Source organism: Tinamus guttatus, unplaced genomic scaffold (genome assembly GCF_059628265.1).
Source record: "Tinamus guttatus ecotype Peru unplaced genomic scaffold, ASM5962826v1 Tinamus_guttatus_pri_ptg000297l, whole genome shotgun sequence".
Taxonomy (NCBI): domain Eukaryota; kingdom Metazoa; phylum Chordata; class Aves; order Tinamiformes; family Tinamidae; genus Tinamus; species Tinamus guttatus.
The window spans coordinates 1804621-1830179 of NW_028288831.1; the positions used below are offsets into that span (position 1 = coordinate 1804621).

The window sequence follows — 25559 nt, forward strand, 5'->3', positions numbered from 1 at the left end:
GGGTTTTTTTATTTCATATATGTTTTTGTTTCGGTGGTTAGAGCCGTGCGCGGTGCGTTTGTTCCGCCAAGCCCCGGAGCCCTTTGGTGCCCATCCGAGCTCCTCACGTAGCTCCCCACCTTGAGGACAGGCCTGAGCTTTTCTTCCCAGCGTCTCTTCACCTGCCCAGCTCTCTGGCCCAAGCGTGACGGGGACCTTTGCACAAGCACCAGGTGGCACCTGCGGACGTTGCCCTTTCCCTGGCTCCGTAAGCAGCCGTCTGAGAGCAACTGTGGAAGCACCAGGAACAGCTACAAGTTTAGCTGTTGAGTGACTGCTGTTCCTGTCACCGGTGGTGCTGCAGAGCACAGGAGGGGAAGCAAAACCAAGCAGATAAACAGATTTTGTTGATATATTTCTCAAGAATTAAAAAAAGCTAAACATGCAAATGTTTTCTCACAGCCGGCTTGAATTCCCTCTAATGTTGCTGGGATCTCTCATCACTCTGCAGCTTCCCTCGATGCCGGTCCTGATGCCGGGTCCCCTGTTGCAGGAATATCTGCGTGTTGGCCTGTGGGGGTTTATGGCTGGGACCATAAGGGTGCCCAGCCCTGCTCAGCGCCCCGCTCTCCTCTCCACCAGCTCCTGGGAAGCTCCCGTTTCCCTCCAGCAACAGCCGGGCTCGGTGCTTGAGCAGGATCCTGGGGCAGGCAGTGCACTTAAGCACTGTGCTGATGTGAATACTTGGTAGAAGAGGGAGCTGCAAGTTAGCAGAATCATGCATTGGGTTTCTTCAGTGTTTTTCCTTCCCTGTTTGATGGTGAGGTTTGTTTTTATGTCACTGCTTTTGCTTCCTGTTAAACATCGTCTCCAACATGCTTTGTAGCTGCCTGTTCAAAGACAGCGTGGTCCCTGTGACCTCTCTGTTTATAGACAGAGCCTTCCTATGGTGTTTTATCTTATTTATCTTGTTTTTCGACTCTGTCTGAGGTTTGCTAACTCTGCCTTTGTGGCCATCTCCCTGCCTGTGGCAGGACTAGAAAATTTACACAAGGAGAGAAAGCAGTGAGTGTGTCCGGCCAAGACAGGGACGGTCTTTTTCCTTTGCTGTGGTGTGTGCCCTATTTCACACCACGTTTCACTCTACAGACTACCAGGAGAACCAGGGAGGAATATTCTACCCGGTGCCAGTTCGTGCTGTGGTCACCCAGGAACCCTGGGCTGCCAGGCCTTTCTTCGCCTGCTTTTCCATAGCTCAGCCATGAATTTCCTTCCCCCAGATGTAGAGGATCCTGGTCCCCTGGATACACAGCAAATTGCAGCAGCTTGTGTCCTGTTACCATCCCCACTGCTACCTGAGCTCTGCTGTGCTGGAATCCCACTGTTTAAATTGGCTGTTCCCGCAGGAATGAAGGGAGATGTTGACATTAATTTGTCCCTTTTGTTGGTATTTGAATATCGGGAACCACCCCGTCTTCCCACACCTCAGTCCATCCCGTAGAGGCAGCTGGAAGTAGATACCCTGGAAGTAGGTACCGCCTCCACTGGCCTCTCCCTGCCCGGGAGAGCCATTCCACCTTCTCGGGGTTTTACCAGGACATGCTCTTGGGACGCTGGGATTTATCCCCATCGTTGCTGGACAGACCAATGTGCCACAGTCTGTGCCCGCTCCTGACTTCCAGAACGGCTGCATGGCATCACTTCAACACGCACCCCACTGCCTGCGCTCCCGCTGCAGGGCCTAAGGCCTGTCCTTCCCCTCCCCGCTGCTCTGAGCACTTGGTCCATGTTCTCACTCTGCACTCCCAGGGCAAAGGCTCTTCTGGGGAGGGGTTCGCCCACCTTTTAGGAAGCGTCGGGTCGCTGCGAATGGCCACGGGCTTCAGCAGCCGCACGGAACCCGCGAGGGGCAGGAGCGGAGCCGCCCAAGAGCTTTGCAGGGCACGTGCTCGAGCCCAGCAAATTCGGCCTTGGCGCCTTGTGTGTGGGGCTGAGCCCGCTCGTGTTGCCTTCACCCGGCGCGAGCTCCGAGCGCGGCCGCGGCAGCCGCTCACCCGTGCTGCCCTCACGCTGCGTGTCGCGGCCCGGGCCGAGCAAACCCTGCGCGATGTTTCCCTGCAGCAGCTTTGAAGAGGGTTTCCTTTCCGCTCAAGCAGAGATGACTTCTTAACATGGGAGAGGAAGCTGAGGAGTGGGGATGCTGGGACGGGGGCTCCTCTGTGGCGCGTGGCTTTGGTTCCTCCCTGCGCTCTGCCCCAGGGCTCCCGGCTCTCCTCTGAGATCCCGAGGTCGGTAAAGCGCCTGGAAGCAGCGGCAGGAGAGGCCATAACCAAGGCCATGTTCCTGCCTGATACACAGCTCTCCTTCAGCTCAGCTGCAGCTGGGGAGCAGCTCCAGGATGGTCCTGTGTCCATAGGAAAAAAGTGAATGTATTTTCCAAAGCTATTTTTCTTAATGAAACTTGGAAAGAACTGGCACAACTAAACAATCAGTTCTGGATAGATTTCAGTTGCCTTAAACCTGTCCGAGGTGAACTGTTCTTGCATCTCCTTTTTCTTTCTTTTTTTCTTCTTTTTTTTTTTTTTTAATCTCTTGTAACTACTATTGGATCTCTTCATTCAGAGGACAAAACTAATGAAATTCATCAGAGACGAAGCGTTTCTGGGAGCATGCCAATGTTCCGGGATAAGCTGCAAAGCTGGCACGAGGAAGAGAAATTACCTTGGTGGCAGCGAAGGGAACAGAGGTGGATGCGACCAAGGGGTGGTTGTGCTTCCCTTTTGAAGGTACCACACGAAAGATACTGGCCCTACAAATTGGGACAGGACTCCTGGAGAAAATGGACTTGTGCTGGGACTGCTGTGAAGGCAGCCGCAGCCTCCAAAGACAAATGAAGTTCATTAGTTCCAGGTTCTGCTCTCAAGCAGCTGGTGTGGAGTGATGTTTCCATCGATGCTGGCGCCTTGGTGTGGTGGCCCCTCGTGCCCCAAGGGGCTGGCTCCGCTCCGGGATGTCACTCCTGCTCTCAGGGTGGTTTATTAGGGCAAAGTGCCCTCCCTTTCTGCCCCAAGAACTTCCGAGTGGCTGGAGGGTGGCCGGGGCGGCGCTTTCGGAGCGGCTCTGGGAGCTTTGCTCAGCACCTTGGGTAGCACCTGGGCTCTCCCCGGGGTCAAACCCCACCGCTGTCGGTGGCCATGAAAGTCCAGGCTCTTCCCTGACTTCTGCGAGGGTGTTGGTAGCTCCCCGGCCACTTCCCAGGCCGTCGTGTGGCAGCGAGAACCCGGCGACAGCTTCTCGGCTTCGCCAGCAGCAGCCCCGTCTCCTTCAACCAGGAGCTCCCTGATGCAGCAGGGTTGGTGCAGGCCCTCGCTGGCCCCTTCACCTCCAACAGCAGTAATAGAAGTGGCTCGAGGGAGGTTTGAAGGACCAGCCTGCCCAGCAAGTGGCCTCCAGACATCTTGGTGGCTGCTTTGGACATGCTCAGGGCTCGGAGGATGCGACGCAAACCTGGCCCCACCTTCTGCTTTGCTGATTTAGATTTTTATAGGCACTTGTCACGGAGTTCTGTGGCCTCCCCAAGCCTGTCTGTGCAGCAAGCAAAAGCTCTCCACACTTCTTTTTTGCGCTGCTCTGCAGAGGTCTGGTGGGCGGCAGTGCTTTCCTGGGCCCTAAGGAGGCGCATTAAGCGGAATATTGTTTTGAGGGACTAAATCAAAGAGCAGCATTGCAAAGCTGGAGACGATTGGAAGGAGGGCTGTGAAGCAAGCAGGACGAGAAAAAAAAAAAAGAAAACATGGAAATTAGGTGAAGCCTAGCAAAAAATAATCCCGTCTTGGGAATTGCCCTGCTTTCACAGCCTGAAGAATTACTGAGCACTAATCAATTCAACTCCAGACATTTCCTCTGGTGTTTGTGATATAATGAGGTGCTGTTGGCTGCAACCAAGTGCCTTTTATCATGCTATAGATCGGCGCAGTTAGGGCCGGGTGCCGCGGGGCGACGCGGGCCTTGACGGCCCGCGTCGCCCCGCGGCACCCGGCCCTAACTGCGGAGGGCTCTGCCCCATCTGCTTCTCAGGGCCATGCAACGTGTCTACCGTGTCCTTCACCGCCCTCGGGACCGTCCGTGCAGCCCTGTCCTTGGTCCTCCGGCCGTGGAGGGAGGCTCCGTGCGGGCAGCAGCTCTGTGGGAGCTGCGCTGCACCCAGGAGCTCGCAATTAAGCGCCAGCTAATACTACCCTGCTGCAGTGGAAGGCTTAAAATGACATAAATGAGGAAGCTGAGAATTAAGGCAGGGTACTGTGCAAATATGCACTGGGCTTTTGCAATGAGAAGTCTCTTTATTCAGTTCAATCCTCATTTTCTTTCTTTTTTTTTTTTTTTAATCAGTGTGTATTAAACACAAATAGGCCGGAGCTGAAAAATCTTGTCTCTAAAAAGCAGTTGCTCTAGATCTGGAACCAGCTTTGAGCCGTAACTGAATAGTTTCTAGTTTCTGCCAGTCAGCAGTGGATCGACAGGCAATGCCCTTCATCCATGGGATTCACACTCAAATGTAGGCAAACCAAGGGGTAATGGGTATAAAACACAGGAAGTTCCATCTTCGTATGAGGAAGAAAACATCTGATCTATAAGTACCTGAGGGATGAATGTAGGGAGGATGGGGCAAAACTCTCCTCGGTGGTGGCCAGTGACAGGACAAAGGGTAACGGATACAAGTTGAAACCCAGGCAGTTCCATCTCCATGTGAGGAAGAACTTCTTTCCTGTGAGGGTGCCAGAACCCTGGCACAGGCTGCCCAGAGAGGCTGTGGAGTCTCCTTCTCTGGAGATCTTCAAACCCACCTGGATGCCGCCCTGTGCCCCTGCTCTGGGTGTCCCTGCTGGAGCAGGGGGCTGGACTGGATGATCTCTAGAGGTCCCTTCCAACCTCAGCCATTCTGGGGTTCGGTGAAGCCCCCAGGCTCTGGCCTCTTGGTCGTGGCTTTGGCAGTGTGATTTCTGTGGGCACGTTGCTGCTACCGCCAGGATTCTCTGACCTTTATGGGGTCTGTTTAAAGAGCGGTTTAAAGGGTAATGAGCCCGTTTGGAGGGACAGCGAGGAGTCTCTGTGCTGGCTGTTGGCTGTGCAGGTCTCTGCGCTAGGCCTCCTACACAGATGCTTCCTGAGATCGAATCGAGAGATGTAAACTGGAGCATGAAACACTGCGTGACCTATTTAGCAGCTCCAAGTGGAGCTTTCCACCCGACGGCACGGGAAGCAGCCCGGGAGAGGCAGGATTGCTGCTGTGCTTCCCTGTGCCGACGCCGTCGCGCGCTCCCGCCGGAGCAAGCGCCGCGTTAGGCCCCATGGGTGCCCGCACTCTTCATAGCTGTCTCCTTGGGTGTGAGGGCCGCAGGGGTTTCCTCGTGAGCCTGAATTGTGCCGTTTAGTCCGGCAAATCCCACTGTCCGTGCCGAGCTGCTGAGGTCCTCCCCGCCGTGCTCAGCGCAGACGCGCGGCGCGCTCGGATCTGCTCCACGCGTCCCAGCAGGGCAGAGCACCGAGAGGCTCAGCGTGGTGGAGAGGGCGTTTTGTCTTCGAAACCAAATCTATCTAGAGAAGAAACAGAGGAAGCTCAGCCCAGGAAAACCAGTATTACCACAGACTTCATGTGTGGCGTTAGCCAGTTCCCCAGTAAATTGGGGACTACTTTAGTAGCGTTATCTCCAGTGTGGCCAGGATGCTGTGTACCAGGAGGGGACTTGGACATTGGGAATCACATCCTTGTTATTCCAGGCAAAGAACAAAATGGCCTTCCCTACCCCCAAAAAAATAAATATGAGTTATGCAGTGGAGCCCTAAGACAGGAAGACACATCAAGTCCTTCAGCCCTCACTCAAAACTCCTTTTCCCGATGGGAGCATTAGTAAAAATATCCATTAAGATCAATCCTCAAGCAGGCTGAGAAATATTACTGAAACTCTCCCCATTCTCCAGTACAGGTCAATGTCTGTCTGCAGCCAGACAACTTCTTACACACAAGGATTCTTGTGTGAATCCTTATCCATGGCACATTGGCTAATAAGTTTCCTGCATCGCTGCAGCAGATTATATGTTGGAGTTCAGACAGATTAGGTGGTTTCCTTTCCTAGCAAAAAAACCATAATTCTCTTATCAAAGAAAGATAAGAAATGGCTCTGATATAGCTAAGAGTCAACAGGTGGACCCAGAGGCACCCAGGAGAGTGAAACGGTGATAGGAAGAAGCATGTGAGACTGTTGCTGAAACAGGCAGCCAGCGCCAGCTGTTGTAGACCTACACTCATTCATGCAAGGGTTGGTCCTCGATGTGGCCGTGCCAGCCGGCACATTCGGTGCATGAACGTCCAAGCACAATAGAAATTTGTCATCCCAGGGATGACATAAACCAAGTTCAGTCCGTCCTGGGGGTCTTCTGCCTTCTCTGGATTAATAGCTGTTAGGAGAGCTAACCTGCAGCATGTGGTTGTTGTGTTGCCTACTGATTTAACGTTCCCCTTTGTGTCTCTGTGTCCATCCTGGCTGGCAAAAGCTGGGCAAGATGCTCAGCGTGAGGAGGAGGAGGCCCCCTCACCTCGCCAAGCCCCTTGGAGCTGCCTGTTTGAGCTGAGCCCACAGCTCAGCTCCCTCCATGCCCTGCAGCGCTCCAAGCTACCCGAGAAGGAGGCTTTCCTGGCTTCTCCCAGTGACAAAATCGATACCAAAGGCTCCCATTAATATTCTGGGAATGGCAGGGAAGATTGACTGCCTCATTAGCAGGCATCGTGTGGAACTCTGACAATAATTAACAACTCAACGGTCTTATTTGCTGGCCTATCACAGAAGTATTCAATCAAAAATGTAATTTGCTCGACGCTCCCATTTACCATAAAGAGAATATTCCTTCAAAGTTTTAAATAGACTAATTAAGAGGGAAGAAATACAGGAAAAAAAATTATTAACAGTATAGTTTTAATGGGAAATTACTGGTGCGTATTAATAATGCAATAACCATTTTTAACAGCTGTCTGTCAGTTTGTGGGCCGGGGTAATTAAATTAGTCACTAAAGGGTTAGTCAAATTAGGCGTCAGAGAGCAGTGCTGGGCCTAACGAAGGCATATTGGGCTTAATGTTGTGGCACGTGAAGGAGAGTGAGAGGGAGCCGGGAGTCGGCCCAGGAGCCTCTTGGTGACGGGAGCTCCCTTCCCTGCTCCCGGCCCGGTTCCTTCTGGCACGGGATGCGGGTCCCCCCGGCAGGCTGGGGAAGCCCTCGCAGCCCTCTCTGCAGTGGAGACCAAGCTACCCGCAGGCTCTGTTTCGTCCTTGTCCCATGAGAAATAGCAGGGAGCGATGAGCTCCCCCGGCCTCGTTCCAGAGGTGGACAGTTGCTTTCCTGAAAGCCCCGAGATCCTTCGGAAGTAGCACGGGCCTCTTTGAAGGCACAGGCGCCGTCGCCGTGAGGTACCGGGGAGGTCCCTGCTGCACTGGAGCGCTCGGGGTGCACGAAGCTTGCAGGCACCAGCATCTCCTCTTCCCTAAATACCCCTCTTTTGGATGGGCTCTTACTGCTAAGATGGGGCCCAGAGGCCAGAGGAGTGGAGGAGAGCTATGCAGCTGCAAAGACCGGGCTGTCTACCACAAAAGAGTAAGAAAAGCTCCTTTCTGAGCATGAACATTGCCCAGAGTGATTTCCTCTGTGCAGTCTACTTCAGCCTGATGTTGTTTAAGGTTTAAATCTCTTCCTGAGAGCCAAAAGACAGCTGTGCATGGGCTTTTTTGGCAGTCGATTTCTAGATTTTATATTCTGTAGGCTTCAGGCTTCTGTTTCCCCTTTCTCTACTCTGTCTCTTCTTCTGAAATGAATCTCAGTTACTTCTGGATGTTGTCAAGCCTGAAAAACATCTCTCTTGCCGCCAGCCTATTAAAAACATATTTACAGCTCCATAAAGCAAAGCTAGTTGTCAAGGTAATGTCCTGCTGGCCCCGGTGTGTCCAAGGCAGAGGGTAAATATTTGGGGAGGCGCTTGGTTGCATGCTTGGTGGAAGCAAAAATTTTAGGCTGAACAAGAAGTTTTCTGCCTGGGAAAATCGTATTCAGCCTGAGGGAGGTTTTCATGGAACGCACAGAGCCAACGGGACCAGGGGGAGGCTGGCCTCTGCTTTGAGGCTGGAAATGATTACTCCTTCTAGGGTGGTTTTGGAGATTTCAGATACCTTTTTCCAATTTATACTGATAAAGTGAGGACCTTTTCTATGGCATGTCTACACAGTAGAGCCAAACCAACATGAAATCAAATCTAGACTTGTGTTTCTGATTTAATGTATGGTTAAGTAGGCACCTGAGTCTATTAGAAAAATGCAGTAAATGCTCAGCCAGGTGATGAGAATTCCTCAAAAACCTGAACTGTAACTTTTTTGTGTCTCAGTAGCTGCATGGGAGAGCAGCGGGTCACCATCCTTGTGGCTTTGCCTCGTAAGCAGGAGAAGAGCAGACACCAAGGCCGCGGGCTCCTGGTCCTGTGCACGTCTGCTCACGGGGACGAGCTCCCCAGCTGAGTGACCATCCGGGCACGGCAGCAGGGTGGGAAGCAGCTCAAAATGCGCATGGTGCCAGGGGGAATCACAGCCATAGCTAGGGCAGGCAGCTGTGGTGGGGCTGGTGCTTCCTCACGGCACTTCCAGCAGAGAATCCTGCAAGGAAGGAAACGTAAAGGCCATCGAGGGTAGAGAAACCAGCCCAACACCTGAGCATCCCAGCGACTGCAGAAGATGCACCCGCCCATACTGCAGCATGGTGAACGGCCAGCCAGGCACTCTGGCAAAGACTGGCTCAATTCTCTTTCTCACATGCTGGAGAATTATGAGCCGTATAGATTATTTTAATGGCTGTATTACTTCCAACTGTGCCTCTACCATCTGTTCTTCCCCAATTATGGATGCAAAAACCCAGCATGTTTCTCCATTCCAGCAGTAGAGAATGAAATATAAGTGCTATAAAAGGGTGTATATTCTTTGAACAATGTAGTTGGCACCTGCAGTATTTTGCTCACGCCTCAGCCACGCGTTGGTCGGGGAGCCTGGCCGGGTCCCCTCGCGCCGCTGCCGAGATCTGCGATGGCAGAGGGAGCTGGTGATGAAAGGAAGAAGCTCGTGGGCTACATGAGTTGTCCAAACCGTGCAGGGCAGCTGAATTATTAACGCTGACCAAGTGTCTAAGAGCTACAAAACTCAACAAGAACCTCTTACCTCCAGCCCAGGGATAAACAGGATTGAAGCACGGTAGGAGGGAGGGAAATAGGACAGGACATCAAAGACTGGATTCCATCAAGTAAATCATGCCATTGCTTCTGTAAAAGAGCCCCTAAATGTTTTATTAGGGATTTTCAACAACTACCAAAATTAAGATGGAAGGGATGAATTATTAAAAAATAGATTAACTAAACTAGCCTCTGAATTAAACATGAAAGGTGGCTTTCAGGAGCGGCATTGCCACTCCGAACCGCCGGCCTCCTTGCTCGGCCGGGCACACTGGAGATGGACAGGGAGCCGGGCAGGGGTGAGGGAGCCATGGGCCATTCCAGGGGGACGGGTGGTACTGCCAAAGCGTAGAGAGGCTGGCGCTGGGGGCAAGGAACGGCAATGCCACGTGCTCGAGAGCTCTCTATATACTTCTATATGTCAATATATATCACAGGAGTTTTCCGTCTCAGGGATCTTGCAGTCTGAAGAGCAGGGTGGAGCAAAGGAAATAATACTGGCCTGTGTTAAATATTACAGGGAATGTAAAGGTGAAATAAAACTGAAGTAATCTGTGTTTGAGCCAGGAGCTGAGCCTTCATTTCTAGTCTAGTGCCGTCTGCTCAAACAACATCTGTGGGGGAGAAGGAGCGTGTGCCAACAGCTCCCAGGCTGTGTTTGGGGTTGAGTTCTGGCTGTGGACCTGCCCCGTGGAGTTCTGGAGCTCACGGAAGCCTGAGGACAGTCTGCAGGGGCAGGAAGCCCAAGGGCTGCCCAGGCACCGTGGAAATCTCTGCAGGGCTTCGAAGCAGCCGGAGCATCCCCTCCCTCCCGAGTTATCACCGCCATCGGTCGGCAGCTCTGGCCCGCGTTAGGAGCACTCGCGTGGTGCCCCTGCCAGCACACGTGGGGACGGGGCCTGGTTGGGACGGTGCCAACAGCTGGGCACAGCTGGCACAGCCAGAGCCAGAGGCCCCTGCTCCGTCCCTGCCTTCGCGCAGGTGAAGCACGTTGTGCTGTGGCCAGCTTGCTGCATGGCCACCCGTAGGCAACTTCCATCTCCCGCCTTACAGTTTTCCCAAAAAAGGCCAGTATAGTTAATCCCCTCCCGAAGTGGCCGTGCCATCTGGATTTGCTTTTGAGGTGGCCTCGCGGTCCTGTCCGTCCCGCTGTTCCTCACCCCAAGTCGTGGGGACGGACGGGGCAGAGGTGACGCTCCTGTCTGCTCTCCTTGCAGCCCCGGGAGAGCATTTGCCTCAGGGTACAAAGCACCCGCCGTTGTGAAACTCCTGTTTGTTTGTTCTCCCCACTCCGCTTGTTTCCTTTTCCCCCCTGGCGCTTTCAAAGCTCTTCCATTCCCGTGAATGGCAGCAGTGGCAAATTCACAGTGTCTACAGTAGCGCTGCTTTCCGGCTCACTCTAATGGAGCAAGTGGAGACTTCATTCATAATAATAACAAACCACTATTTTGCAGCTATCTGCCGCTTTTCATCTTCACATCTCAAAGCAGCATTAATTAACTGCACAGCACCGTGGGAGGTAGGTAACTGTTGTTGTCCCCGTTTTGCAGACAAGGAGGCTGAAGCACTGACATATCTTGTGATTAGCCCGCGGTCATGCAGTAATTCCACATCAGAGTTTGCAGTAAATCCAGAAATGCCAGCTCCCACTCTGTGCTTTATTTCTAGGTAATGTTCTCTCCTCATCTCCTATTGCACAGCAGGCCCTTAGGAGTTTTAAGGTCATCTTCGCTTCTTAAACTGAGTTTGGGTTTGGATAGATAGAGGACTATTTCTGAAGTGGAATTTGAAAGAGGGAGGCTCTTCAGATGTGAATTAGGCCAAATCCTATATACCGGTCCACTTCCCCAAGGGCAGCAATTGGCCAGTGTTTGAGGTTTGCAATGCTGCTTCCATCACGATGAAAAATTGGAGAAAGAAGTTGTCTTTCCTCTGATCCCCACTCTTTAAAAATTGCATGCAGAAGTCTGCTTCAGTGAAATGGTAAAAGCAGAACCACAGACTGTTTTTGTCCTTGTAAATCCCCAAATTTGCTTCTCCAGTGAGCTCTGTATCCAAAAGTTCTTCCTTTGACACAGCTTCGAAGGATCCCATTTGCAGCAGCTTCCAGGAGCTTTCCTCCGTTATTGCCTGTTGGCCGATAAATCAGTGTTTTGGCCCTCACGTGTGCGAGTCCTGGCCTGTATTTTGGGTGAGCGTTTCTTAGCGAGGCGTTGGGCAGTCTCCTTGCACTCAGTGCCGGGTCAGCAGAGCTCCTCACGCGCCTGCAGAGCGAGATGGGTCACGGCGCGGCCCGCGCCGTAGAACAACCCCAGAAACGCGCCTGGGTTTGGGTTTGATCCTAAGCCCCTCTGCCGGTGCGCAGGAGCATTTCTCACGTGTTTCTGCAGCGCAGGTAGAGCTGCAGCGATCATTCCCCCCGTGAACACTTTTGTCCGTGGCTCGCTGCCCCGGGAAGGTGTCTGCAGCCCCGGGGAGGTGTTTGCAGCCCCAGGGGGATGTTTGCAGCCCCGGGGAGGTGTCTGCAGAGCCATGGAAGTGTTTGCAGCCCCGGGGAGGTGTTTGCAGCCCCACGGAGGTGTCTGCAGCCCCGTAGAGGTGTCTGCAGTACGACGGCAGCTCCAGCTCTGAGCGGTGCCGGTCGCTTGTGCGGAGCCGCCGGCCGTGCCGCAAGGGCCGTGTCCCTCCGTGCGCCCCGCACTGCGGCTCCCACCTGCTCTTCTTTATCCTGCCGCGAGTGTCTTTGGCTTTCCTTCCTCAGGAACATTTCTAATCTTCTTTGTATTCGTTCCGTAACTTCCTGAAATGGGTGAGTGTTTTGTGCTGGTACAAATGCCCGTTTTGTACTGAGCAGGTTCCCACTGCCGCCGTTTCGCTGCCGACAAAGGATTTTACATTTATGTCTCTGGTACCTTTCAAATGAAACATATTGTATTCCGTGCAGTTCCCTTCCCATCCCCTCGGCTCTGTGGGATCAGACCCTGGATTAACATGGAAGCTTTTCTATTTAGGCTTTCTAATTAAAACAGACACTGAAATTAAAGTGGCTAGTGGAATATGATGGGCATGGGAAAGATGAGGGTGGTCCTGCAAGGTGTAAATTCTTTTCATCATTTTTCCCACTCTCCTCTCCTGCAATCACGTTTGCATTGCTAAATGTGAAGCCAGAGAGCAGTTCCCAGGCAAACCTCCACCTGATCTGTTGTGACAGATCTAATCAGGCAGGGGCACTGATGACCATGTCCCACACACCAGCGTCTTCTCCCACGACCTGCAGTTCAAACTGAGCATCCTTCACGATTGCTCTGGCAGCAAAAACCATCCTGGTGATTGAGATCTGGGTGACACAAAGGAAGGGATGTCCTCATCCCATGCCCATCCGCTCTCCACTGCCAACCGTAGGCTCAGGCCCTCCGTTGGCACCTCGGCCATGATGCAGCTCTTGTGGATTCCTTTGACATGGGATACTTGGAGATACCTGACTCTGGATACTCTGTGTATCAGCGCACAGAGTCCCTTCTGCCTATAGAAGATACATTTATTTCATATTCTGCATAAAAATACAGTAGCATGAAGGTTCACCTGAGACCTTATAATAGTGAGGCAGCATGTGTGTCGTGGGCTTCTTGGTACCAGAGTAAATTCATAGGATCTCTGAGTAAACCTTGGAATTAGTGGTGTGCAAGTGGTTTGTGTGCAAGCGTGTTGTTGCTCTTGCTTTGATGTGATTTCTGTTCTTTTGAGGTCCTTCAGTTTGTGGGTTGTCACTGAGGGGGTAGGCTTGTAAATAAAGATAGCAACGTAATGAGGCAGATTTTCCAAAGATGTGTCTGCTCTGACCGTCTGCTTCCAGGGCTACCGGGAGACCTCGGAAGTTTGCTCAGCCCTCTTCATTTTAAGCAGCATGGACCATTAGAACAGGAGGATGGCAGGCGGAATGGATCTTGTTGTGAGCACTGGGATTTGGGCAATGCATAGACCTGTGTCTCGTGGTAGGTTCTGTGGTGGCACTACAGAATCTAAGATTTTTCCCCCATAAGGGGCATTAATAATGTGTCTCTGCCATGTCACTCCTTGCTGTCTAATTACAGAGCTAGGTTCAAGACCTACCCTTCCATGAGGAAGATCAGTATGTGCTTTTTCTTCTCCTATTATATACATAGATCTGGTTACATGTAGGAGGACTTAGATCATGCTTAGATCTAGGTCTGAAGTAGTAACCTAGGCTGCCTTTTTTAAGCAACGGAGATCTAGTCCTTGCTGTTGAGGGCACCTGCACATCAGGGACTCTTGCTGAAATCACTGACTTCTGGGTGGATGGCTGAAACAACCTCTCCCCAGAGAGCTTCAAGGGAGCCCAGAGAGACCATCACAGGTGGCATTCCCTGGCATAGGAGATCTCAAGCCACCCTCTAACCTCAAGAGTTGGTCAGAACTGGCTCATGGATCGAGTGCTCAAATGCTGTTAGCCCGAAGGGCAGGGGCTGGGACGGGAAATGCAGTTTTGAGCCCTGGAGGAGCCAGCAGAGGTGACTCCCCCAGCTCTGCTGGGTGCTCGCGGGCTCCTCGCTTCGCTGCCCAGCCTGCTCCTCAAGGGAGAGGCCACGGCAAAAACTGCTGGGGCCGTCACTGCGGGAGATGTTTTTGCTCCAGGGCCTTTTCTCCCCAGGCAGTTCCGAACCGGGAGAAGTCGGATCTCAGCCTTTTGCAGCGGCCCTGCAGCGGCTGCCTGGTGCAGTGAAGATGCCGCTGGCGCTGGCAGATGTTAAGTTACATTCACACACTCCCCCCCAGTCCCATGCGTGGGTTTGGGTTTGCAGTCTTCTGTTTTAAAGGTGCATCATGCAAAGCCACACAGCCTCGTCCCACCTCCAGGAACGTCCTTAGCAGATGGGCACGTTTCCCACCTCCCGGCACGGGGCTACCAAGTGAGGCAGGGAAGCTATCCCTGCCATGAAATATGGACTTGCTGTCAGGTTCAGCCGCCCTCTGCCTTTAACCCTCTCTCTTCTTCCAGGTAAATAATGATGTTCCCTTTACCATGTTCAACTCTCCATTCAATTTATCATGTTTATTGACCCAAGCAGAAAGTCAATGTTTTCTTCATCTGCCATTTGCCTCGATGGCAGCCAATTTGGTTGAACAGGAACAAAAATGGATGCAACACAATTCCGTTCCAGATTTCTATATATATATATATTTTAATGCTGATTATTTTTTGAACACACCTGGCCCTGGACACAGCTCAGCAGCATTCACTGTACGATATGGCTGCAGGCAAGGCTCAAAATGTGCAGCAATTACCCCCGAGCTGAAGAGCCTGCAGGAAGCCTGCGGGTCAGCTCAGCACGTGGCTCCCGTGGTCTGCGCAGGTCTCTGCAGAGGCAGCTTGTTGGTGAACCATTCCCGTCCGCGGCTTTCATGTGTATATGAGGCCCTGTGTCTTCCTTGGGGTCTGAAGGGGATTCCTCACAGGCATTGTCCAGATCAGTGATTTTGAGCCACCATGGGCTCCAGGATCTGTGGATCTCCTCTAGAGAGGACGTGAGGAGGAAACACTTGTGCGCTGTCCGCAAAGAGCTTGGGTCTCCTCCGGGGGTCTCGCAAGATACTGTGAGTCGGGAAAGATTCAGCAGTGACGAACTGCACTGAACTGAGCTACCCCCACGTGTGAGACGGCGCCAGCAAGGTCAAGGGCACGTCGGGATGCTCCTCAGCCTGGGAACTGGGCCGGTGGAGCCGGAGTCCTCAGCAGGACTCGGCGCCCAGGGACTGCACGGCCCTTCCGACAGCCTGGGCTGGGCTCCTGGTAGCTGCTAAGGAATGCTGGGCACATGGAAAATGTGGTCCATACTGGGTATCTAGATAAGAGCCAGGCCCTTGTGAAAAATCCGCCCCTATGGATGTAAAATGTCGGTGCAAATCTCTCCCTCAGTATAAAATTAATTGGATTCTAACTTGAAGGACTATTTCTAGGGGGAAAAAGTCCAAAATAGTCTAGTTGTGCCTCGGTTCCTCTGTCTGTGGACATTTAGCCAGCTTTATAAAATCATTGAGTGTTTCTGATAGAAGGTGCTATATATAGCAACAAAGCTATGCGTGTATGTATAGATATGTAACTGGCCCAGCTGAGCTGGCATTTTGCAGAATAGGGCTCATGGACTTGGTTTGCAGAACGGCCCCGGGTTTGGTTTGGGTGCCCTCCAGGACCCTGTGTGCAGCTCTGCCTGTAGCAGCAGGGCCCCTGCTTGCGCGGTGCCTTCTCCGAGATGCAAAATTCCAGCTCCCGGCAGGGCGATGGGAGGAGAGGAGGCAGATGGGGTCCCGTGAACCCTGAGGTGGGCGCTGAAAATGGCACAAATGTGACACTTTTGTGGGGGATTTCAGCGGGCTCCGACTTTGTTGCAAAACCCGGCGGTGCCCCGGCTTTACCAGGAGCGTCTCAGGGAAGATGAGCTCTTCTGAGCACAGATTTCCTGTCTGCACATTTTCCCCCTTGCTCAGCCCAAGGAGGAAACACTATTTGGAGCCATGTGGGGCGGCAGCGATTGCCCTGCTGCCCCGGGAGCCCGACCGCCTGTAATCGCTCGCAGCCCCATTTCCGAGTGCTTAAGCAGCCTCCGAATCGATAGGAGCAGCAGGTGCTCAGCAACTGTGAAAAAGCAGGACAGAAATGTCTGATCCTGCACTCCTGCCCATTTCCTATTTATCTAATCTAATTCTATTGGCATTTCTAAAGTGCTTATCACCGCTGAACCTGAGCACTTTATGTGGATCTTGAAAAAACCCCTAATCACTGTGTAATGAGAGGTGGCCGAGTTTGGGCTGCTCCGGCTGTGTCTGCGCGCTGTAAACTCTGGGACACGCAGAACCACGTCCTCAAGTCCTCGACTTTCTGCAGTGGCCCTCGGGCGTGAGTTGCTATGAAGCCAAATTCAGAAGAGCCCATCAGAATAGGAAACGTTCCCAAAATACTCTCGAAGGCTGTAAAAGAAACCTCAGGGAAGGAAAACCCAGGGACTCATTAGTGCCTATGGAGCCGCTCAGATCTGAGCGACATGTTGGCCCAGTCCGGGGTGTCCAAGCTCACGACTGCCAAATGCTCACGATGGCTTAAGGTGGACGCTGCCCCGTGGGAGAGGTGGCAGCTCAGATCGCCCAGCTCGTAGCCCCTTCTGCGGAGCGCCGCTCGCCCTCGGGCTGGGATGCGGGTCCTTCCAGACCGGCATTTCCCTCGGCTTCCCCGGGCTCCTCCACCTCACCGTGGGCTTTGCCCTGCCCTCCCCGCCGCTGCCTCCTGCGAGAGCTGCAGCCTGAAATCCTGGTTTGTTACTACTAGTTATTTTGAAAGGCAGAGAGGGGGGAAACTGGTTACTGAAGTGTCCTGCCTTGGAGCCTCGGCAGAAACATAGGAGTGAGTTGGGGATCAGATGTGGAGAGTTCATCACCCTGCATCAAGTTTAATGATTTTTTTTTTTCCATCCAAGGGGCAACAGATACCCTGTTTGCTCTGTCTCACTTTGAGCTGCTCTCACTGCCTGCTGACAGGATCCTGACCCATCTCCCGATGTTTTCAGCCTTCATTGGCATCGGGCGGGATGTCCCAGGCCTTCTATTGCCTTGGTGTGGGCTCCTGCTTGCTCGCTCATTTTCCCAAGATTTCCTTTTCTCCCTCCAGGCCAAACTCCTGTAGAGGATTGAGGCAGACGTTTTGCAAGGATCTCTCTTTTACAAGTAAGAACCACCCTAACTCATGTAGCTTAAATGCTCTCTTAAGAAGCGAGAGCCGCCGCGGTGCTGTTGGTGTTGGCAGCGAGCGCGGGCAGTGGTTCGGCAGCGACGCAGCGCAAAGGCACCGGGTGCTGAGGGTGGAAGGACGGGGCTGGATGGGCAGCACAGCAGATCAGCCGGCTCTGGGAATGCTCTGCGTTAACGAGGAGCAGCAAGAGCTTCCGCTGAAGTCAGAAGGAGCTGTGCTTGGAAAAGAGAAAGTGTCCTTTAATGGTAACCCCAGTGAAGAATCCAGCCTCGAAGGGGGCATGCGTGGCGTTTTGGGTGTTTTTTACATTACTGTCCCAAAGCCTGAGCTTCCCCTCTGCAAAATGGGGGCTGCCGGCAGGGCGATGGCGAGGGGATGCTGCTCCAGCTTGGGAGATGCTCCTGTTCGCTAGCGCGGAGCGAGGAACAAGCGGCCCGGAGGAAGGGAGCGCTGGTGCCGCAGAGCAGCGCGGGGAAGGAGGCGCCGCGCGGCCTCCAACGAAGAGCCGACGAGCTCCTGAGAAGCTGCAAACTGAGTTGTGTGCAGGGCCCCGAGCAGCCTGCAGGTGCTGGTAGGTGCTCAGGACGCCGAAACACCAAGCTGCTATTCCAGGCCCCTTGAGGCGCCCGCCCGCAGCAGAGCAGCGGCCCCCGGGGTGCAGCGGGGAGAGCTCTTCCCGACCCCCCATAGGTGCTCTTGCAAGAGCTTCATCAAATACCTAATTACCACGGCTGCACTCAGGTTGCCTAGGTAACCCTGCTTCTCCCATTTTTAAAAGTTTTCGGCATACGGCTTTATAACCTTTGTTATTTCCTTTACTTTTTCTCCATGTGTGCTGTGGCGGGTGACCGCCCCGGATGGATACTGGGAGGAGGGTTTGGAGAGAGCGAATGGGAGGGATTGCTCGTCGAATTGAACGTGCAAAAATATTAATTAGCAAAGAGAAATCACTTGATGGTTTTCATTTGTGTGTTTTTAATTATGCTTGGCTCTGCTGATAACCCCCACACCATTAGTGTGATACATTTTGCTAGATAAACACATTAGTCCGTGAGTTAATTAGTGTTCAATTACTATCAATTAATACATGTTAATGCTACCAATTACTTGTTGAACAAGCACGCGCTTTTCTGCTAATATTATTTAAATTTTTAGTTTTGGAAGCTGCCTAGAACCCTTGCCCGAAGGGTTTGGCTGGAATTGCTGTTGGTTGGAGTGACCAAGTGGCTGTGCCCGGTTCTTCTGTGCCCCCTTCGTGACCCTGAGGTTTCTATTCCTAGCAGACCAAATGTGCTGATTGTTCATCATTGAATTTCTTAAGGTTTTGAAACTGTTTTGCACCTGCTTTTGGCTTATTGGCCCTTAGGAACCCCATCATAACAAAGTGAAAATTGGAGCAGACCTGCACAGGAGGCGAAGGGGAAGGAAGATACGACCTGTGGGCTGGACTCGGACAGCTTTGGCTGCTTTGTCATTAAGCTAATATAAGAACCTGAATAGCCGAACTTAACAAAGTTAAGTGAGATGGATATTTCTATCCTTGGCTACGTGTGTGGTGCCGAGAGGCCTCTGAGCTCCTGCCTGGCCCACTTCCCCAGGACAGATGGAGATCAGCAGCAACCTGGAGCTCCGAAGTAATGTGGAAGAAGGAGAAATAATTTTGTCAGCACAGGACACTCCCAGAGCAGGGAAAATCCCGTCCCTTCCTATAGGAATCAGCCCCGGTGACGCTGGGCGCGCGGCGGCGCCCGCTGGGTCGGCTCGTTGCGGCTCGTGAGCCTTTTGCCTCATCCTCCTCTCGCCAGGGTTGCCTAGGAGACCGAGCCGCCGCGGATGTGGGGCATTTTGTTTGCGTTTGGCTCGCTCGGGGGGCAAGAGGCTGAAGCTTGAAACAATCATGAGATTTGAAAAATTGCAAAGAGTAAAAAAAAAAAAAAAAAGGGCAAAAATACAGAGCTCGTTTCTGTCACACGTGGCGAGAGGGGGGTCCTGGCGTGCAGCCGGCACCGGCGCCTTCCTCCGCAGACCCCGGCGTCCCCGGGGAGCCGCGTGCGGCAGCGTTGGCTTCGCGAGCCGGCTTTTATTCCACCGCGTTTGGTCTGTTTTGTTTTGCTTTAATTAAATTTCTGGTCCTTCTGGTTGCCACGGTAAGCTTCAAAACGCACTCATGTAGCGGCTGTGTTATTGAATCCCGAGGAAATTATTGAAGGCTTCTCATTATTTTGTTTTGGGTTTTTTTCACACTTTAAACCTCAGGGTTTTGGGAGAGCTTTTTTTGCAGGTGTTTATGATAGTAGGTATTACAGTGAGAATATCGGGAAAGTTTCTAGTAAGCAGCTCACAGGGAGCACAGTGTCAGTGAAATGAAGTCCGCAGCGTCACCAAAGTGGGGACGATTCCTCCCAGGTTAGGACTGCAGCCTCAGTGCCCAATGTCTTTTATACCCATGGCCCCCACTAGTATGGCTGAGAACTGCCTGCAAATGTAGCGGGCACATTGCATAAACTCATTTTTTCTATAAAAAATGACAAACGCAGTCCATGCATGTGCTTCTTCACATGTACTGTCAGGAGAAGCAGTCCAGGACGGGAACTGCAGCGTGCCGAGGTTTGCCCGTGAGACGCTCTGCCCACGGGATGGTGCTTCCCGAGAAGCTGAATCCGGGGCTGCTTTTCCGCGGGCCCTGGCTTTCCTCAGCGTGCAGATGTGCTCGCGCTGGCGATAAATCGCGTCTTTGTACCGCGGAGATGATTGCTTCATTTGTTGCAGGCGCTGTAAACAGCGCGGTGGAGAGAGGAGAGGCTGTGGAAAGAATGGGCTCTTGTTGCTGGCAAGGGGAAAAAAAATAAGATTTAAATCCCCGAGAAAATATATTCCATTGCTTTTAAATTGGAGATCACTTTTCTCAGGTGACCATTTAGTGCACATTCATCATAATTGGGGGGTTTTAGCTTTTTAAACTCAACTGGACTTGTGCCATGAGCATGTGAAGCGCTAAAAGCACCAAGGAGAACTTGGAAAGCACCTCCCGTTGGATGCCCAGGAGTACCGACCACCTTTAATCCTTATCTCTTAGTTCTCCCATCCTGGGTAAGAAGCAGGTGACACCCCATGCGTGCAGAGCTGGAGTGTGGGGCCGCCATAAGCAGGAGACCTGTCACCGAGCACTGGGGTGAAACGAGTGATGGAGATGCCCTCGTTCCCCATCCTGGGTGCGGAGCAGGTTGGCATCCTTGGGAACGGGCCTGCGTGTCCCTGTGCAGGCGTAACGGGAGTTTTACCGGGATAACTGGGGCTGAGCGTTTGCAATTCGCGCTGATGAAGAACTTTGCAGCCTGCGGGAGGGCAGGCAAAGCAAAAGGCAGCACAGAGCAAAGCGAGGCGGCTGTTAGAGCTCTGGCTTCTCCCAATCCCATTAATACCTCGGAGTGGTTTTCTCCAGAACTCGATGAGGAGTTCAGCGCCCTCGCTCATGAGTTCAGTGCTGGCCGCATTAGAGGAAAACGGGGTTGGCAGCAGGTAGAAAGACGTGAGGGGAAAGAGAAAAGGAAGAAGTGCAATAGGTGAGAGCATAGGTGATGCCGGGAGAGGGAGCGTGTTTGCTGCAGAGGAATAAAGCGACGCTGAATGGCCAGTGGCTCCAGGTGCTGGTGGCCCAGGTGTCCATTCAGAGGCCCCTGGGCAAGGCCAGGATCCGGCTCTTTCAGCTATTGCACTCAAAAATGTGGAATGTGGTTGTGAATTTCCACCTCCCGGTGGAAACGTGCTGGCAGGAACTGTGCAGTGCCCTCTGAGTGGGGAGAGGCGCATGCGGCCCAGGCCCGGCCGAGGGAGCGGAGCGGTGCGGGACAGCGGCGCCATGCGGGGCCCAGGCCTGGCCAAGGGAGCGGGGCGGTGCGGGACGGCGGCGCCATGCGGGGCCCAGGCCCGGCCGAGGGAGCGGGGCGGTACGGGATGGCGGCGCCACGTGGGGCCCTGGGTGAGTGTGGAGCGGTGCAGGATGGCGGCACCACACACGGCCCAGGCCCGGCCGAGGGAGCGGAGCGGTGCAGGATGGTGGCACCACACATGGCCCAGGCCTGGCCAAGGGAGCGGAGCGGTGCGGGACGGCGGCGCCACACGGGGCCCTGGGTGAGTGTGGAGCGGTGCGGGACGGCGGCGCCACGCGGGGCCCTGGAGCGTCCCTGGTCCTGCGGCTGCGCAGGCGGCGCGGGCGGGTGCTGGTTGCTCAGCGGGTGCATGAGCCTCCCCTCACGGGCTAGGACTGAGCAACGGGCCCGAGACGCCCTCGCTGGGCACGGCCAGGGCAGGCTGAGCCGCGGGAGAGGCGAGGGGGCGGCTGGCGTCCCCGCTCCCTCCGGTCATTGCTTTGCAGATGACACTGCACCCTGTCATCCACTGCTAGCAGGATGTGTCTCTAAGAACCCACCAACCCCAGGTCTCCAGCTTGATCCCCTCCCAGACTCACCCCAGAGAGCCCCTAGCTCTGTCCAATCCTGCATCCACTTCTTCCGTGTTTTTCTCAGTGACACTTAGCTTTGTAGGACCCTGAAGTCTCAAACCATTAGCAGGCAATAAAACCGGGCAGCTGAGCTGAATAACACCCCTTAATCCCCTTCCAGGATGAGCGGAGGAGAAGAGCCCTGGCGAAGCTGAGGAGCTTATTCTGAGCCGAGTGCTTGGGAGGCTTTGAGAATTGCATGGTGTTGGTATTTCATGAATAAATAACCCCCAGCAATATCTGTCACTGAATCTACTTCATTAATGAAGGCCTGGAACAAAGGCGGAGGGGAGGATGGAGAATGGTGGGGAGGTGGAAGAGAAAAATATTTGCAAGTGAACAGAGGCAATTGCAGGCGGTAGGAAACGGCAGGGGCTGGGTGTGCGTGTCCTGCTCTGTGTATGAGATTGTGGGCGAATCGAGCACCAGAAATTAGGTCCCTTGCTCCAAACTGCCCTTTTCAACAAGCTCTCCCAGCCGCTTCCTGCCTCCATCCCTGGGGCGGGTGGGGAATAGCGGGGATCCCCTGGCGTGCACGATCACGCTGGGCTCCTTGTCGGGGGCGATACAGACCACGGGCTGGGGCGGAAAACCAAGGAAAACATGGAAGAACTGGGTGCAACTGGATCGCTGGGGTGGCGCAGAGCGCGGGCTGGGGCGGCCGGCTCCAGCCGAGGCCACGGGGAACTTCCTCCGGATTGCTGGGATGCTCCAGGCATGGCACTGACCGGGAAGTCCGGCTCCTCCATCTCGCCTTGTCAGAACAGATCCAGGGGTCACTTGATGAAATTCACTACAGATAAATGTAGAACAAGGGAAATAGATGTTCTTTTGAAGGCAGCTCATTACTGCAGGGAAAGTGATTCATGGATCAGGCCCATCCTAATCTCGTGTTGCTGAACAGAGAGGGCGGGTTGGGGGCGGTTTCCTCTGGCTGACGGCTACCAGGGATGCTCAGATGCTCCTATCTCTCCTAAAGTGTCCCCAGGTTGCCAGTGCTGTCTCCTCTCGAAGGGCAGCGCTGGCACCGGGTGGCTCCGTGTTCAGTTCCCGTATGGTAACTCCGCAGCACCCTGATCCTAGCGCACCCAACGGCTCGCTCGGGTGCCTCGGCGCTGCTCCGTGTTTTGCCCGCGGTGGTCCACGGTCCCTAGCACAGGTTTGCCAGCGAGGTCCCCATCTCCCGCTGCTTTTCCCCTCCTTCCCACTCTCCAGGCTCGTCCGCTCCGCCGGGAGCGGCAGCAGACGGGGCTGGACGTTGCGGGGCGGCAGCGGTGGAGTCGTCACGTTCCTCTAAGCAATTCTCTGCACTTTAATGAACAGCACTTTGGGGCGAGTAAATAATATGTCCTTCCCCTTCTCTCCAGCAGAAATATGTGCCCTGATCTAATATATTCTGTCTTTCTCACTCCCTCGCTTCGGAGGAGCTGCAAACTCTAGTGGGAACAGAGCGCTAATAGAAGAAGCCTCTGAAGGTGTTGAGACACAACCAAGAAAGGACAGAGCTAGATTCAACTTCAAATACACAGGGAAGTCTAGGAGATGGGCTGAGAAGAGGGGAAGAGCTGCCCCACGACCACCCAGGGGCAAGAGTTCGTTGGGAAGCGGTGACCAGGGTGGAAGTGGGTGGCATAGGCAGGAGCTCGTGGCTCAAACTGGTACCTTGAGGTGCCCCCTTGCCGCTGGCCCTGCAGTATTTTGGCCATTGGAAAATCTGGCCCTGGGGTTGCCTGAAAATCTGTAATTTAGACCTAGACCCATGCAGAGCCTTATTTCTCTGGATTTGCTCCTTTTGGCAGTTTCTAGCCCCTAAGCTTGCAGAGAAAAGCTCCAGTGTGCCCTAAAGGCCCAGAAAGCAGAAGGCGAATTAAAAAAAAAAAAGAAAGAAACCCTCAGAATGATTGATTGATTTTTAAAATCTCATCAGTTTCGTGCCAGTCTCATTATATTTCTTTTTAATGGCTGACTCATGCTTTTTTGAGCGTTCGGTGCTGGCAGCGCTGCACGAGGGGTAGCGCATGCGGCTGCGCGCGCCCGGGTCCCTCGCTGCTGCCTGTCGTGGAGCCGCTCCTGGAGAGCCGCCCCGTGGTCCTCAGGGCTGCTGAGCCTTCAAAGAACAAAAAAAGAAGAAATGGAGAAGAGCAACGGGCCTCGAGTCATTGCACAGCTCTTTGGGCACGGCTGTGAGGAAATGCTGGAGGGAGAGGAACAGGCCGTTCATGGCATCGTCCCCGTGGGCAGTGGTTATTTCCAGTTTCATGTGCATAAAGATCTAACAAACAGGCGGTGCAGGTCAAGTCTGTCTCTGTCGCTGACTCGCTCTGTGACCTTGGGCAAATCACTTGTGCATCCGTTGCTGCTTCTAAGAGGGTGATGGGATCTGGTGTCCAGCGTGGGTTGCAGTGATCAGTTAACATATAAAATGTGCTCTGAAGATGAAAGTTACCTCCGAATGCTTAAAGCTCTCGAGAAGCATCTGTGTCCCCTTTGCGGGAATCAGGCAGCCAGAAAGCACCTCAAAACTGTGTCACAGACAAATCTGCTGTGTGTGCAGCTCGGAGAGGCAGGGCTGGGAGTTTCTTGAGTCTTTAAATGATGTCCACTGAACTCAAGGGCATTTGTGCTTCTCATTTGCCTAAGGAAAAGGTTGGAAAATGTGCAAAGTGCGCTAAAGTCTGCAAAGTTGTCTGAGGCTGCAGGCGTGCAGTATTGCACAGCTGTGCTGCAAGAGGGCATGGACGCAGCTGGGGGCAGAGCTGGGTTCAGATCCTGCCTTGTGCCCCCTGGTCCAGGGTCCTTCATCACCTTGAGTCGAGCACAGATTTAAGCTTCCACTTTCCACACTCTGGCAAACGAAGCTACGTTTCTTGTGGCTTTACATCCTGAGTGGCAACCTCAGGCACTGGACAAGCTGCGTGTGCTCACCAAAGGTTTATTTATCTCTAAGACATTCATAATAAAAGCAAACATCCATAATCCAGCTTTTTGTATTCTGTGATATCTAGTATAGTTTTGAATTCCTCCACAAGTCCAAGTCTTTTTCAGTTGCTTGTTTGCATGAAAATGGTCGAAAGTCAGTATCCCTGAACCCTGAGACTTGGTTGATTTCCATCAGAGATGTCAGTTATGCAGCAGTGTATAGCGTAATCAGAAAGCCTTCATGTTTTGGGGCAACTCCTTTTAACAAAGTTTATGGCTAACCAAAGTGCCATGATGTTGCCCAAACAGTCCCTTCTAGGGCAGAATTTCGGCCCTTCACGTGCCCTGTGCCTCCCTTTCCTTCCTATCTCTAACGGTGCCTTTTCTCTCCAAGGGAAGAAGCGATGCTGTCCACCTACTTTGAAACCATCAATGACTTGCTCTCCTCCTTTGGGCCCGTCCGAGACTGCTCCCGCAACAACGGCGGCTGCACCCGCAACTTCAAGTGTGTTTCGGACCGCAAGGTGGACTCCACGGGCTGCGTGGTAGGTGCTTTGTGCGGAGGGTGATGCTGCTGCTGGGGGCTCCGTGGCTGGGCACACGGGCCGGGGACTCGCCGCCTCCCTGCGCTCTGCAGTGCGCAGCATCACGTGTGGGAAGTTTGCGCTAAGACAGTCAAGGACGGAGCAGTAACCGAGCAAGCAACTGCTCAGCCGTGTTCGCTCGGGCTTAGGTGTGTACGGGACAACCGGAGGATGATGCTAGTAGCCGCTTTCCTGCTTCCCAGGGAAGCACAGGCTGAGAACAGGCTTGTTTCTGCTGCTGCCTTGTGCTTCCAAGCGCTGGTGCCGCACGGTGAAGAACTTCCCATCCTCTTCTGCACGGTCCCTCTCTGCAACCCGCAGTGGTTCAGTTCATTTCCAAGCACGCTCCTGTCCTGCCAGGCAACCTCCTGCTTCCCAGGTTTTGCTTTCACCCTCCAGAAGGCCTCTTGTCCCCGGCAGAGGCACAGGCGGTCCTGCCGTGCTCCTCGCCTGCACACCCACGTTTCTGTAAGGACATATTTCTATACCTACATATGTTATAATGTGCAGGGCCTCTGCGCCGCAGGGGTTGTGTTACCAGCACCGTTTCTGTGACCTGT

General features: G+C 53.4%; 1 protein-coding gene across 1 annotated transcript in view; it reads left to right on the forward strand.

Moving 5' to 3' along the window:
• ASTN2 (astrotactin 2) overlaps positions 1 to 25559 on the forward strand; it is a 351063-nt gene that overhangs the window by 161612 nt on the left and 163892 nt on the right. Inside the window, exon 11 of the mRNA XM_088527956.1 lies at positions 24810 to 24960. Coding sequence (XP_088384082.1) covers positions 24810 to 24960 — 151 coding nt within the window. The remainder of the gene's footprint in view (positions 1 to 24809; positions 24961 to 25559) is intronic.